Source organism: Scatophagus argus, chromosome 8 (genome assembly GCF_020382885.2).
Source record: "Scatophagus argus isolate fScaArg1 chromosome 8, fScaArg1.pri, whole genome shotgun sequence".
Taxonomy (NCBI): domain Eukaryota; kingdom Metazoa; phylum Chordata; class Actinopteri; family Scatophagidae; genus Scatophagus; species Scatophagus argus.
Genome location: NC_058500.1, coordinates 18,022,642 through 18,037,268, shown reverse-complemented (window position 1 = coordinate 18,037,268; position 14,627 = coordinate 18,022,642). Strand labels below are relative to the sequence as shown.

The 14,627-nt window shown below is 39.5% G+C and overlaps 1 protein-coding gene across 2 annotated transcripts in view; it reads left to right on the top strand.

Annotated features, from left to right (window-relative positions):
- sema3h (sema domain, immunoglobulin domain (Ig), short basic domain, secreted, (semaphorin) 3H) overlaps positions 1 to 14,627 on the top strand; it is a 59,490-nt gene that overhangs the window by 19,796 nt on the left and 25,067 nt on the right. For both annotated transcript variants that reach the window (XM_046397212.1, XM_046397211.1), the window contains exons 3-7: positions 6,368 to 6,522; positions 10,692 to 10,754; positions 11,916 to 12,035; positions 13,716 to 13,809; positions 14,128 to 14,247. In XM_046397212.1, coding sequence (XP_046253168.1) covers positions 6,368 to 6,522; positions 10,692 to 10,754; positions 11,916 to 12,035; positions 13,716 to 13,809; positions 14,128 to 14,247 — 552 coding nt within the window. The remainder of the gene's footprint in view (positions 1 to 6,367; positions 6,523 to 10,691; positions 10,755 to 11,915; positions 12,036 to 13,715; positions 13,810 to 14,127; positions 14,248 to 14,627) is intronic.

Here is a 14,627-nt window from a genome sequence, read left to right as displayed (position 1 = left end):
AGGTGTTGACGAGAGGTGTTGACCAAATCACTTGTGTGTATGTGTGTGTGAGGAATGAAGGATCTTCGGGGGGGGCAAGAGGCACCCCTCGAAACCACCACACACACACTCAGAAATTATGTCGGCATGGTTGCTGTTGCCAAGGCAACTGTCCCAAGAGTAAGGGTGGGGTGGGTGCAGCTGGTGTTTCACGACTGAGTCTTTGTGTGTGCGGGTGTGTGCATGTGCGTGTATGTGTGTGCATTGTGAAGAAACGAATGTGCTGTTTTCTAGGGCATAATAGTAAAGGTGGGTCAAGAGACATTTGGGTGGGGCCACATTTTTTGAAAGATTTTATGTGCCTGTTTGTGCTGGATAAAGAAAGCAAGACACAGCTGAAACCAAATCAGGATATTGGGATGGTGTGTATATGTGTGTGTCGATGCTAAATCTAAATTTGTTTCAATATTGAACATGTGCTGCTGACTCACCAACTGCACTCCCTTTCAATCTTGCAAATGTTTGTGTGTGTGTGCTTAAGAAGCCACTCTCAGTTCCCTCTTGCAGATCTGAGTGTCATCCTCCTTGTCGTAGTGCTGATTTAATGCACTTCAAAGTGAGGATGTGAGCTGAATTTCAGTCTGTCTGACCCAATAGGATCTTGTGACAGCAGCACATGCTGAATGTTGCTGGTGTTTCCACTGCAGAGGTGGTTTCACATTCAGTTAAGCTGAGCTTTTCCTTTTATATTGAATTAATCAAGGTCATGCTGCTCTTGTGGCATATGCACTGTAATTCAGAGTGGATAGAGCAAGACATGAATCCCATCAGAGTTAGATTCCCTGTGAAGAGAATGCCAGAAACATCTTCCCTTCAAATGGATGTTGAGAGGTTGAGCGCAAATAGATTAAGCCATGAAAGAGGAACGAAAAATGAAAATTTCAAAATTAGAATGAATGTGTTTGTGTTTTGCAGTTCATCATCACGTTTATAAAAACAGGTGACTCACCAACCATTTCAGTCTTGCAAATGTTTATTGATGAATGTGTGTGTGTGTGTATGTTTGTGTGTGTGTGTTTAAAAAAGCGTGTTGTTCATTTGCTACATTGCAATGATGTGTGCTTTCTCTGGGCCTGTGTACTTACAACTGTGCTTTTCTTGCTATGACAAGTAAAAAAGCAATAAAAATCAACAAAGTTTTATGGAATAAAATCTGTCCAGAATGTTGAGACAAGGTGAATTTGAATTTCAAAGTGGTCTCTTTGAAATTTGATTTAATTTGAATATTTATGATAACTGAGCTGTTAGGCTGAAGTTTGCAAACTTGCTAGCTTAAGTTAATGGAAACCGCTTCCCATTTAATTTCTCTGCCGAGGACCCATGTTATGACATTGAAGATGCCCTCTGAGCTGTCTTGACGCAGCGGCAGCTACTTGGCAGAGGAAACGTTATTCTTTGACTCTGCATTGCGTATTTTTTTTTATTATAGGTTATTGCTTATTTAACCTGCAAATCTGTGTTTAAACATACCTTCAGGTAATTTTACATTGGCTCATGCAGCATGATGATGCAGCCTCAGATTTTGCTTTTACACTGTTTGATTTATTCAGACAAACACTACTGTTCAGCCACATTTAACTACTACTTGGTGAAAACAAATGTAAATTTTAAAATTTCTTTGTAAACTGTCTGGTTTGTTTCGGTTTGGTGTGCTGCTGCTCCACAGAAGTTGTTTGGAAGAAAATTAGACTCACTAAACTGTTTGAACCTGAGGCCAACTAAATGAAAAACCTTGAACAAAACAAACGGAAGAGTCACACTGCTGTTGAACTCATTGTGCTGCTGAAGCACCCACTGAGATCAATGAAGCTAAGATCAGTGTGAAGCAAAACAGTTTTATCTCTCTGTCTGTCTGCTGAATATTAACGATGTACCCAGTGACAAATAAGTGCAATTTCCCCACTGAACTAAAGTATAAGTTTCTCTTATCAACCTTTGTTCTGCAGAACTTTCCTCTCCTACTGTGACTGTTTATCTGTTTCAGATTATCACTCCATTTAAACTGCGTCATGTCTTCTTCTCTCTTTCTCATTTTTCATTTCCTTTCTGCTCATCCATTTTTTGTGTTTTTGCCTGACTGTCAGCATGTTATGGTTCCTCTCACTGCCGTGCCCAGGGTCTCTTTGTTTTCCTCCTCCTCCTCTTCTTCATCCTCCAGCCATTTTGTCCATTAGTCTCTCCATTTCATTTTTCTTCTCTTCTCCCCTGCTCTTTTCCTCACCTGTCATCCATCCAGTCATCATTTTTGAACCCTGTCATCATGTCATTTTTGCTCTCACTCTCATCTCGCCTACTGCTCTTTTTTCCATCTACACCCCTCTCCTCGTCCTTCTCAATTTTCCTATCTATCCGTCATTTTTCACTTTCCAATTTTCCATCACACTCTCAGCTACTCTTCCCCTTCATCCTTTCTTTCTCACTTGCTTCAGCTTCCTCCTCAACCCCCCCATATGCCCATTATTCCTCCCACTGGGTCATTGCAACGTCATTTTTTTTCCCTCTGAACTCATCAACCTTTTCTTCCCGATCCCCACCTGTCTCTTTCCATTCCTCCTTTCTCCACTCGTCGCCATCATCATCCATCGATATTTATTAATTTCGTCAATCAGGATTTCTTTCATGTTGCTCATTCCTTTTGCTCTTACCCCCTCCTCTTCCCTATCCTGCTCATCTGTCTGTCATTGTGTCATGTTTTGACATTTTTCCTATTCTAATCTCGTAACTGTCTTAACCCATCAGACCATTTTCATCTTGTTGTCACTTTGCCTTGTCATTTTTCTCATCTTTTCTCCCTGCCACTCCTCTTCCCACATCTCCTCCTCATTTTTGAATTCATCTACCCTTGCTATTGTGTCTTCTCACAATTACTTTATAGCTTATATGCACAATGAAATATAGAGATGGAAAGTGTTCAAAAGGCAATGCATCATAATGATCAAATTCAACAAATGTGCAATTGCGCAATTGCAAACAAACTTTTCTTTGGTCCAAAAGAAACACTGGGCTCACAATATTCTGTTCAGATCACTTAATTGCATACCAGTGAGGCACTGTGAACAAAAGTAACACGGGCTCACAGCAGGTAACATATTAATTGGGCAGAGTTGTGGAAACCTGTCATCCCACCATGTTAGACACTGTGATGACTTTGGACAGGGTCCAAACAAATCTGATTCAAGTTCCTATACATTTAAGATAAGATAAACTGTACTGATCCCACACTGCCTTGGTGCTCATACCAGTTAAAAGACCTGTGACATTACACATATTTTTCTGAGAAAATGTTTGAAGCCTGGGGTTACTAGAGCCAGAAAATCCATATTTGTGAGATTGCATGGAACTCTACTGATATGAGCAAGTAGCACCTGCAGGTCTGAATATTATAGCTCAAGGTACCTCTTCAACAGAGCACCCATTTACTGTTTGGCTGCAGGATGCTGGCACTATTTAAAACTCAAACTGCTCCTATGACTCAACTAATGACTCAACTAATTGTCGCAGGCTTAATCAGAACTTCTTTTGGACATTTTGGTTGATAATTTAAACAAAACTGAAACCTTAACATTGTCCAAAGTGTTGCGTGTGAAACAGTTAATGCTTCTTTGATGTAATTATATGTCAAAATAACGATCTAGACAGATAAGTCAATTGACTTTTCCCACACCTTATCTGGGTCTGAGTTGTTGTAGGGGCACAGTGTCTGTTTCTTCTGTTCATTAGGTGATGTTGAGCTGCTGAGGTGAGATGTTTGCTGCATCTTGTTCGATTACATTTTCAATCCTAAAAAAGAGCACCTTAGTTATCTCAGAAGAGGACAGAAACCTCTTAGGTAATTTGACCAGCCTTCCTTTTGCCATTTCTTCTTCATTCCTTTTATTTTATATCCACTTTGTAATCATTTCAGAGTCCTTCTTTGAAGTCTAGTCTCAATTCTGTCTGTTGTCCCCATTTCTATCAACCTCTGCCTTTTTGTTTTCCTTCTCTTCCTTTCATCGCTGACACTTTAACACACCTAATTTATCCAGCAGTTTCTGCATCTTTTTTTCTTCCAAACCATTTACTTTTTCTTTTTTTTCCATTGAACTAGTTTGCCAACAAACATGACATGTTGCATATAAAGACCAGATACAGCAGTGTTGGAATGATTCAGAGTCATTCATTGCACTTAGACCCCACATCTGCTCCAGTGAGCAGTAGTTTAGATAATTGGCACGTGGTCACCGAGGCAAGGCTGTTTGGACAAAATGTAAAGAATAAAGGGCAGCCAGGGATGTGTCAGCAAAAGGATTTATGTTTTGATGTGTAGATTTCTGCATGTTGTTGTAAATGTGGGTGGGCATAAAACTGGACAAAAAGATGTCTACAAATGTCTGCCTCTCGTTTTAGTGGGAAAGAGCACAATCGTCCATTCCTGGGTCAAATGACTGCATTAGTCACGGGTATTTATCGGCCCCAGATCTGATCGTGATGTAAACATGATACCCATGTAGAACACAATTTTTTTGCCCTTTTTGGATGCTATCATGCATGTTGAAGGTCCGGACATTGGCACAAAAATAGTTTTCCATCTGTCTCTGCTCATGCAGTGCTCGAACATTGTTTGGTTGGTGTTGTCAATTACCTCCATGCTGTTTTCTTCTGTTCTCTGTTTTTCTGTGTTTGTCATGTTGAAGGTGACACACCAGAAAAAAAACCCATGAAAGACAAACTAATTTGTCAATTTATAAGACATTTGTTTCTTTATTTTGTAGCTCCACCCCTTTTTTTTTACAACTGGATAGTTTTAACTGATTTTAGTTTTTAATTCTATCTAAATCAAACATCAGAATAAGTTAAGTATGCAAAACAAACGGTCCAGAAGAGGTTCGACAGGTTTTTTTTATCAGATTGTATTGAAATCTGATGGAAACAGATACACCAACAGCAGTGTCTGTAAAAACACAGAAACAAATTTTGTTAGTTAGTTCTCTATTGCAGGTTTACGTTTGTTGTTAAACCTCGGTGAACAGGTCCAAACCCTAACCTTGTGGAAAGTTAAACTCCCACACTTGTTTTCAGTGTCCTATATAATTCAGCGAAGTAAAGCTGATTGATTCTTCCTGAAGCTGCCTTCCTGATGCTATAAAGTACATTGACGTGATTATATTCTTTATGCTCTTTGTGTCAGTTCAGATTCAACTGCTTGTAGTTTAGTCATTTGCTTGTGTGTGAGAGGGGTTATTCATCACTGCCAAGAAAGAAGGCCCACACGAATGTCCACCACTCGAAAAATACAAAATATATGCCTGATGTCCTTTTTGGATAAGAGTGAGCTGCGTTTGCTGCCGCAGTGTAAGATGATAAATAATTAATATCTGCTTTAAATCTGTGTTAAATACAAGCTGTACTATTAGAGTCTGGTTTATACTCTTCAGTTGGACTATGTACTTTCTGCTCTGGCATTACTTAGAGTAAAGTGTTGCAGCAAGGCCAGGTTGATAAGAAAAGTATGCTGTGTGCAGTAGACTAACATTGTGGGACCATTTTTCTGGGTTTTGAAGTTCAGACAGTTTTTTATAAGCTCTTTCTGCTTCTCACTGCTAATTAGAGCTGCTAACGTGTGAAGTCATGCCTGGTGCTGCTTTAAAGCCTATATGTTTATGCTTTTAGCTTTGTGAGCAGATGCCAAGTCCAATCCACTGAACAACACTTGGCCGTTAAAATATGAAACACAAGACAGACGGACGTGCAACATTCTCATAGTTTACATTGTGCAACAGTGTAATCACCTAAAAAACATGTAATCTGCACGCTTGTTATCTGTGCTTTCAGAATCGCTCGTTATCATCCGATCTGTCTGGAGATGTAGCTCAGATACAGTGTGTCTGTGTTTGTTGTCTCACAGAGGATACAGTCAGGTTTCTTTTGCTTGACCTGCGTGTCCAGTGAGATAAGGGAAATGAAGCTGCAAGACAAATAGCTGACAATTGCATGTGTGATAGATAGTGTAGGTGTGGGAAAGTCTGTGTCTTTGTCCAATATGTCAGTTTGTCTAACTGTCTGTCTTGTGTGCATTGTATTTAGTGTTGTTCCATCTACCGATGCCTACGTTATTGACTTGCTTATTGTATGCACATTGGCTACTGACACCAACAGAACAAGTCATTTTAATTGCAAACTGGCCGTTTTGCGTATTGCAGCATGCCAATGTTGTTGATGTTGACGATGTTAATTTCTTGGATATTTCTAACAGATTCATTTGCACAGTTTCAAAATTGATCCAGCTGCCAGTCAGTCTCCACTGAATTGAATCCCTCACTTTGTCTTTTTTTCTTGTCCTCTGTTTCAGAGCTGATCCAGAATGGCCGCCTGCTGACGCTGCCTCTAGTGGCAGGAGACCTGCACTCCCTGTTGCTTGACGAAGATGGCAGGCATCTTTATGTGGCCATGAAAGATAGCCTACTGTCTACCAGTTTGGATGACATAACGCAGAACCCACGCAAGGTTAGAATTGGAGGACACACACACACAAAAACACACACATTCACATACCATTGTGGGCAATGTAAAATACAGACATTCAGCAGACATACACGTGAATGCCTGCATGGAGATACACGTGAAATGACTCACACAAACAGCAGTTAAATTACAGCAAATTCTGATAATTAATGTGTCAGGGCTTTGATGTTACTTGGTACTGAAAATATGAAAAAGATGAAACTTGATGAAACTCTGACTAATATCCTCTCTCTATCTCTAAATCCTTTCTCTTATTACAGTAATACTCATCTTTCTTTCTTTATTTCTTGATTCCTAAAATGTTCTCTGCTTTGCATCTTCATAAACTGTTTTTACCTTCATTTTCCACATAGAAACTGTGTTTGAGCAATAGAATTATTGTATCTTTAATTATCTCATCTCCCCACCTCATTCCAACTTGACTGCTCTTGCTGCCAGCCACTCACTCCAGTAAAACATCTGAAAGTCGCCTTTTAGAGTAAAAGGAGACTTGTTTGCGGCCTGATGTGTTACTTAGGCTTATGTGTACTTCGAAAAATATGCTATTTGTTGAATCTGAAAGTGGTGAAAGGCTCTTTTTTGGACTAGTTTTTGTAACTTTCCAGATAGCAGTCAGGGCACAAATTATTTTCTGCACATTCCCTACATCCCCACTTTCACCACTGTTCATGTTTACTGTCATACTGCATAGACGCCTCTGTATTTGGCAGCTTTGGAGAGAAAATTTCCTTTAAGAGAAGAACAGCTCAAATCTGAACAAAGGCACACAGATCACCTGCACTCTACAGCTGCCTGTATGCAGCTCTAAATGAAGTATTTTGTTTTCTGCATTTATCAGATACCAGAGAGTGTTTTTGTACAATATGGCTTCTTCATTGTAGTATATATATCAACTTCATGAAGGAGCAGGATTTTCACTGTCCATCAGTGATATGAAGCTTAAAATTCAGAGGCAGCCCCCTGTAAACTCTTCCCTCTTATGATTCAGCTGGTCAGGTCCTAGTGAGGCTAAGCTAATGATCATGTCAACACACACTAAATCTTTGCAAAGTTACACACCATTGATGATAAAATGAGTCCACTGTGATTGGACACAGTATTTATATTCACCAAAATCTGCAGCAAGAAGCGCAATAACTTTCAGGTGTATAGGAACGTAAAATCTGGGTGCAAATCAGTTTAAATCAATGTGCCAAAAAACTTAACAATGAAGATTAGATTAGAAGTTATAGGTTTGTCAGAGTATTGGATTTTGTGCTGCACCTTTAACATGATACCAAGACAGCCAGACAGACATGTTTATGGTTTGCCAGCCAGTCTGGTTAAGTTCAGGGTCACAGCAAGGACAGCGACAATGCTGGTTTTTCATAACTCTGCCCTGCCGGATCAAATCAATACCCTCATCTGTCAGAAGTACACGCAAGCTATCAGGGAGCCAAACAGGTAGGCAAGCAGACAAACAGCCAGTGAAAAAGACAGACAGCAGTCAAGCTTGCCAGCCACCCACTCAGCCCGGCAGTCAGCCAACAAAAGGATAGATAGTTACAGTCAACTCATAACTCAGCTCCATGCTGGCTGTAAAGTTATATATTTGTACATACAGTATTTATAGTCTGTTTATACTGCTGTAGTTCATGTGCAGTTTTTTTCCCTTGTAGTGTTAAAACCACTCAGTGCCATTTTTTCTACATTTCTGTTTATTTTCTCTGCTACTGACATCCAGAGCTTCTTATCAGTGCATGCTAAGTCCAAGTTATTCCTCATTTTTCATTTTTTTCTTTTCATGACTAAAACACATACTGTGTGTAGTCTTACTGGCTTGATAAGACTGGCACAGAAAGATGGACATGAAACCAGTTCTTTCGGTCCATTCCAGTCGTGGGAGAAGTGCAGAAAATGACGGTGTTGCCTTCAGTCACATTTTTCTTTTCTTTGATCAGGCCAAAAACCCTTGAGGCATTCCTTCTGTGTGAGTCTGCAGCTGGAAACCACATTACACAAAGGGTCACCAAGGGTTTGAGTGTTTGATTGTGGCTTTTGTTGTTTATTTGTTCTTCAACCAGTCTCACTATTTGTGTTGTTTCCATTTTCTTCCTTTCTTTTATTTTCAGCACTGGCATTCTCTACTAAAGCACTGAAATGGATCATTTCTTGACATCAGTTTTTCCTTCTTTGATTTCTATAATTCCCTTTTTTCCTACCCGAACCCACATTTTAGTATGCTCTAACTGACAACCAGCACGCTCTGAAAAGAGGGGCTTCATTTCCATTAAGTCTTTCCCTGGTGAGAATCCTTTAGTGGTGGTCCACGTTCCTGTCACTGTGTGGTATTTGGAGATAAGGGAGAATGTGGTCTCTAATCTAATCTGATCATCTCAGCTCTACACCAGGCTCTGCGGGAATGACTGCATCAGAAAATGATTTGTTTCCCTGAACGCATCATCGTTTGTTATGAATCACTTCCAAAGTGTTGGTTTCGCATTTTCTTGATTTAAATAAATCAACTCAAGAATATTTGTTGTTTTCTGGGCTAACAGGCACAAATCAGGTGTCGCATTTGTGTCAGTATGAAGATCTTTTCATTTTAAAGTGATGTGAACTAAAACAAAAGTAAAGTTCCTGCATTTCCTTTAGTAATTTTTGCAATTTGTGTGGTAGTGTTGAGATAAGTGAGGGTGATTCAGTCTTTGATTCACCATCCTTATCTCTGAAGGAATGACCATCTCAGGGAAACATTTAGATCCTGTAGCTGCTATTTGGCACTAAACCTCACCATTCTGTGTGTGTGTGTGTGTGTCTCTATCACTCTTGTTTTCTATGCCTCTATTATTTTTCTACCTTGGTGGGTGGACATGAAATCAGTGGAATATTCCCACTTTTGGAGTATTTTTTCTTTATTTTTCACTGGTTGAGTTTCTATGCACACAAACAATGCAGTTTCATGTATTGTTCTGATTACATCAGACCCATTATTCAGAAAGCCATTTTAAAAAGTTAGTCTACTGGTGAAGTCATCCCCGTTCTAATTGAAAATAAGTCTTTTTATGGTTGGTAATCATACCTGAACTCAAGATGAACTAATCAAAAATACCTACGCAATCAATCTTAAACAGGCCTGTAGCAAATTTGACCTGACTCTAAAAGAACCTGTGGATTTTATTCAGACGTAGTGACTCAGACAGTTTAAAGAAGTGGATAAACACTGTCTCATGCCTTTACAAAAGAGTTAAATCTGGTTATGTCTGCCCCCAAGCCAGAGTTGGAAAAGCTTCAGTTTTGCTCGTTATATTTGACAGGTTCCATTGCTTGTCTGCATTACAGATGTCGGAAAAATCTTTTAAAAAATCTTTCTTGGCAGTGATACACTGGACAAAGGGCCTATACAACATGAAGAAAATAAAATATATAGTTAGTGAACTGACCTGTGGGTTAACATAATAGACACAAAATCTGATTCTTCTTAGGTTCCATCGGTGTAATAGAAGCTCTTGAAAGTTGTTTGTTGCTGTGACAAAACAATTGGTACAACAAAATCTTTGTGTTTACATTTGTGACATGTGCTTAGCTTTTTACTGTCTCAGTTGATGTTTCACATTGGAGTGGAAGAGTCAAATTGTTGAGGCTAGATTACAACACTGCTATCTATCCACCAGGGTTTTCAACACAACACATAATCAACCAGACACAGATCTTTGCACATGCACTATTAATTAAAAAACAGCAGTATTTTTGAATCGATACAGTATCACAAATCAAAGTATTGCCATACTCAAGTGTGTTGATATTTTCATATACCCCTGCACATGTAGAAGTACATAAAGACCCTGAAGCTGCAGTCAAATGGTACATTAATTAGTCATGTTGCCAACATCTTTGCTGCTCTGACAGCTTGACTCGTCATCAGGACTCAGCAGTGCTGCCATTTGGTTCTTATTTTCCCCTCTCTGACACTGCCTCGCAAGAGGTATAAAAATCTTCTTCTCCTCCTCCCTTTTTTCATCTAGATTACTCATGTTTTGCTGACTCTCTCTGCCTCACTTCCTCGTAAAGCACCTGCCAAGTGCCAAAGCATTTTATCGGAAATTTAGACCGCGCAATAAAAATGTTTTTCTCTCACTCTTTGTTGTCTTTATCTCTCTCACTCTCTGTAGCTGCACTGGCCAGCCAGTCCAGACCGTGTCCAAGAATGTCTCATGGCTGGGAAGGATTCAGAGGTGATTGAGCACATGCATATGCACACACACACACACACACACACAGATACACACCCAGACAGACAGAGAGAGACACACACAGATGCACAGAATATTATGCTGATATGGATCAGTGGCTGACAGGTCAGGAATCTCATTTATAACCTTTGCATATATGCACAGACATGGCCTGAAAAGCCTGTGCACCACTTTCCACACAACTTGACATACATTGAAACTAAACTGCCACCAGATATCATTAAACAGTAATAAGGAATTGTAGAACAGAGTGTCATTTCTTTGATATTATTTTAATGATAATACTGTGCAGATATCACTAAACAGGATTTTAGTGAACACTGTATTGTTGTTTTGGACTGCTCACCACCTGAGCCACAGTCTCCCCAGTTCACCATAACAAAACTTAAATAATACTTTGGTGATACTTGTAAGTTAATACTGCATGATGAATGCACTGCCACTGGTAGAGGACCACCTGAATGGAAGAATTAACAGTATGTGCTTTCTGACCGCCTCATCCACAAGCACTTCAATTTCTGTGTCTGGCTTTGCATTGAGCGTGTTTCAACGGGGGTGTGTAGAAAGAAGGATATGAGAGTGATTCACTGCACACATTTCCAAGTGGACTACAACTTATAAAGAGGATATTGTCTGCAGAGGTGCATGCACATCTTTTCAAATTTTGTTTTTTTTTATCTTTTAATGCGAACACTTTTTGGGGTGTTTTGTTCACACATACAATTTTAGTATGGATTCTACACACTGTTTTATAAATGAGACCAGCTTTTTTTCATCCTTTTGTCACTGCCTGCTGTAGTGTTATAACACCACACAATAAACTGTGTAAAGAGCTCCGCAACAAAAAATCAAGACAGCTGCATGATAGATTACAGTCTGGAGCAGAGCTAAAAATAAACGGATACGATATCAAGATTCATGTTAGGTAGATTTTTTTCAAGAAAATAGACAGACTATAACGCTGAAGGAAAAATAAAATTAAGAACAGGTGATAGACATTCAGCAAATGGATATAAAATAATCCCTACCTTACTTTGGTAAATATGTAATAAAACCATGTTACAAAATTGGAAGTTTGTCACATTATGGTCCCTCTATGTGTTTTTCCTATTTTGTTTTATATCACTTTCTGTCGCCATCCAGTTGGAGTGTGCCAACTTCCTGCGAGTTCTGCAGCCTTTCAATCAGACTCACCTGTACGTTTGTGGCACTGGAGCCTTCAACCCCCGATGCGCTTTCATAGCTACCAGTGTCTTCCAACAGGTATTTTGTTGTGTGCACACGCTTCCTGTCTCAGTGACTGAAAGAGGAAGCACTATGCCAATCAACATTGTGTTCCTTCATATTTGCTTAATTTGTGAAAGCTTTGTACACATGTAGACACACTTGTGCTACCTAACATGAGGAAGGAGGGAGGAAGCTTCATTTTGTTACACCAATGCACAACCGTGAGTGGACTCCAAGTTTCTGTAGCACAAATCAAAATGATTCATCTTCACTCAGTTGTCATCGTCATCACATCACTTCAGTGTCAGGAGTCTTATTTTCTCAGTTAATGCAGTATGTTAAATTTAGGCTAAATTTAGGTTAAATGTATGCTACAGCTGTTGTTTCATTGTATCAGATGCATATTTTATTAACACTGAAGTAAGTATTAGATCAGACTAAATATTAACAGTTATATTAAAAGACTTGTATTGAGATTGGGGCCCAAGAACCTTGATTGGGTATGTCCCTAGTTTTGTCCTCTACTGCACCTCCAAATAGAGCATTAATACAGGATTTCCCTGAGGATGTAATTTTTTGCTAATTACATGTAACTGGCCTTTCCTCCCCAAGACATCCAGCTGCAGCTCCTTAGCTTAGCTATCTGCAAACTAATGTCTTGCTTGTTCAGACATATGATCATACAATATAATATATATCGACCAAATTTTAATATATAACCTCACAAAACACATATAAGTTGCCTACAGAACAAGCTTTTTTTTATGGTGAATGAATGCCACCCACTGCTCTAGCCCGTATAAACAGGTCTGTCAGCAGCTGAGGTATCGTTCGTGTGGTGTCTGCCCCCATGTCCATATACCGTGCCAGGGTGCCATCTGTCTATAATATATACAATGTACCTTCGTCATTGAGGCTGCACTTCAGGGGCCACCAGACACCATAGACTTTTTATTTTGACATTTTTATGTCAAATATAATGTAATTGCAGTTCTAGAGCCAAGTTATGTCTCCCGTATTCCACACTGATCACACACACCACATGGTAATTTCTCATAATTTAGACCCATGTGGGTTATCATTTAGTGAGAAATAGTTTAATGGTTCTAAATTCCCTCAGGTATGAGTGTCTGTGTAGGAATGTGTGCATTTATGTGAGGTTTAAACCTGTGCCAGTTGTGGGGTGAACTCAGAGACTGTGTGTGTGTGGGAAAGTGCACTCCTGCATTTTGGGTTTTTTTTGAGGTTGCATGCATTTCAGCAGTGTGTGTATGTGTGTGTGCGTGTGACCATGTGTGAGTGTCAGGGAACAGCTAATCCCATGAAAGGCCTCGTAAGATCAGAGAGGTTCAGACGTAGTGCTTAGGGGAGCTGGTGGTGCTGACTGGTTTAAGACTGGACTTCACACATTTTAAGATCCTTCCACTTAGTCTGATTACCCTCAATTAGCCACTTACTCTAATTGTGTGTGTGTGTGTGTGTTTGTCTGTGTCTGTGTCTGTATGGCAGGCTAGTTCAGCTGTCTGGAAAGTCTTTATCCTTCTTTGACAGATTTAATGGATAAATCAAATTATAAATGAGTTAAGAACAAATTAAAGATTCAGTCTGCCCAAACAGCTTGTTCTTTATTGTCTGTCTTCGTCTGTTCAGCTGGTTTTCTCTCTTTCTCTCTGATATCTCTGGGTTTTTTTGTGTCTTTTTTTTATTTTTTGGCAGTCAGAGCACCAGACTCTGTCCTACAGCCAGACAGAGTGTGGAAAGGGGAAATGTCCCTACGATCCGTTCCAGAAAACAGCCTCCATTGTGGTTGGTAAGTTGGACTGATGTTTCCTCAAAACCACAACTCAAATAATTTGTTACTAATATATTTTATGTATGTAATGTGTTCAAACAAGTTATATTTTGACTTTTCCTAACATTGAAAATTACTTAACCCCAACCAACTTGTCACACGAAATGTGTAAATTAGATGCGATATGTCTGCAACAGGAGAATTGTGAGTTTATGAGTAGTTTTGCATATTTAAGGTGGACCTTTGTGGGAATATGTGGGGATAAAACTAATATTCAGACATTCTGTTCAAAATCATTCTGTCTTACCTAAGAATACCCATATCTATTCTGTGTAGATGGAGAGCTGTATGCTGGGATTACCTCAGACTTCATGAGCCGGGACTCGGCCTTCTTCCGTAGTCTTGGCAGCCGTCATGTCATACGCACCGAGCAGTACGACTCCACCTGGCTCCAGGGTAAGGGCAAGAAAACATCAAAGAGAAGCTAAATGAAGTAAATGTTTCTAACTTTTGAAAACAGGCATAACCTACAGTCTGTGCTCATGCGGAGAGTTTTAATACTGCAGGTTTAATACTTGGAATTTCACTTCAGTCAGTTTTCATACAAAAAACACCAAATGAAATGACCTTACATACGATTCATACGCTACCAACATCTCTAAAACCATCTCCTTTGTAAGTCCAGTGTGTCGATGTCTACTGCTGATAACAGCAAGATACATGTGGACCCTCTCTGCTGTTTCAGTTGTACCTCCATCATCCCTTTTGCCTGGCTCTTTTTGTTATACACTATTACATGGATATTACGTGCAGTTCAGCAGTAACGATTGCGTTAC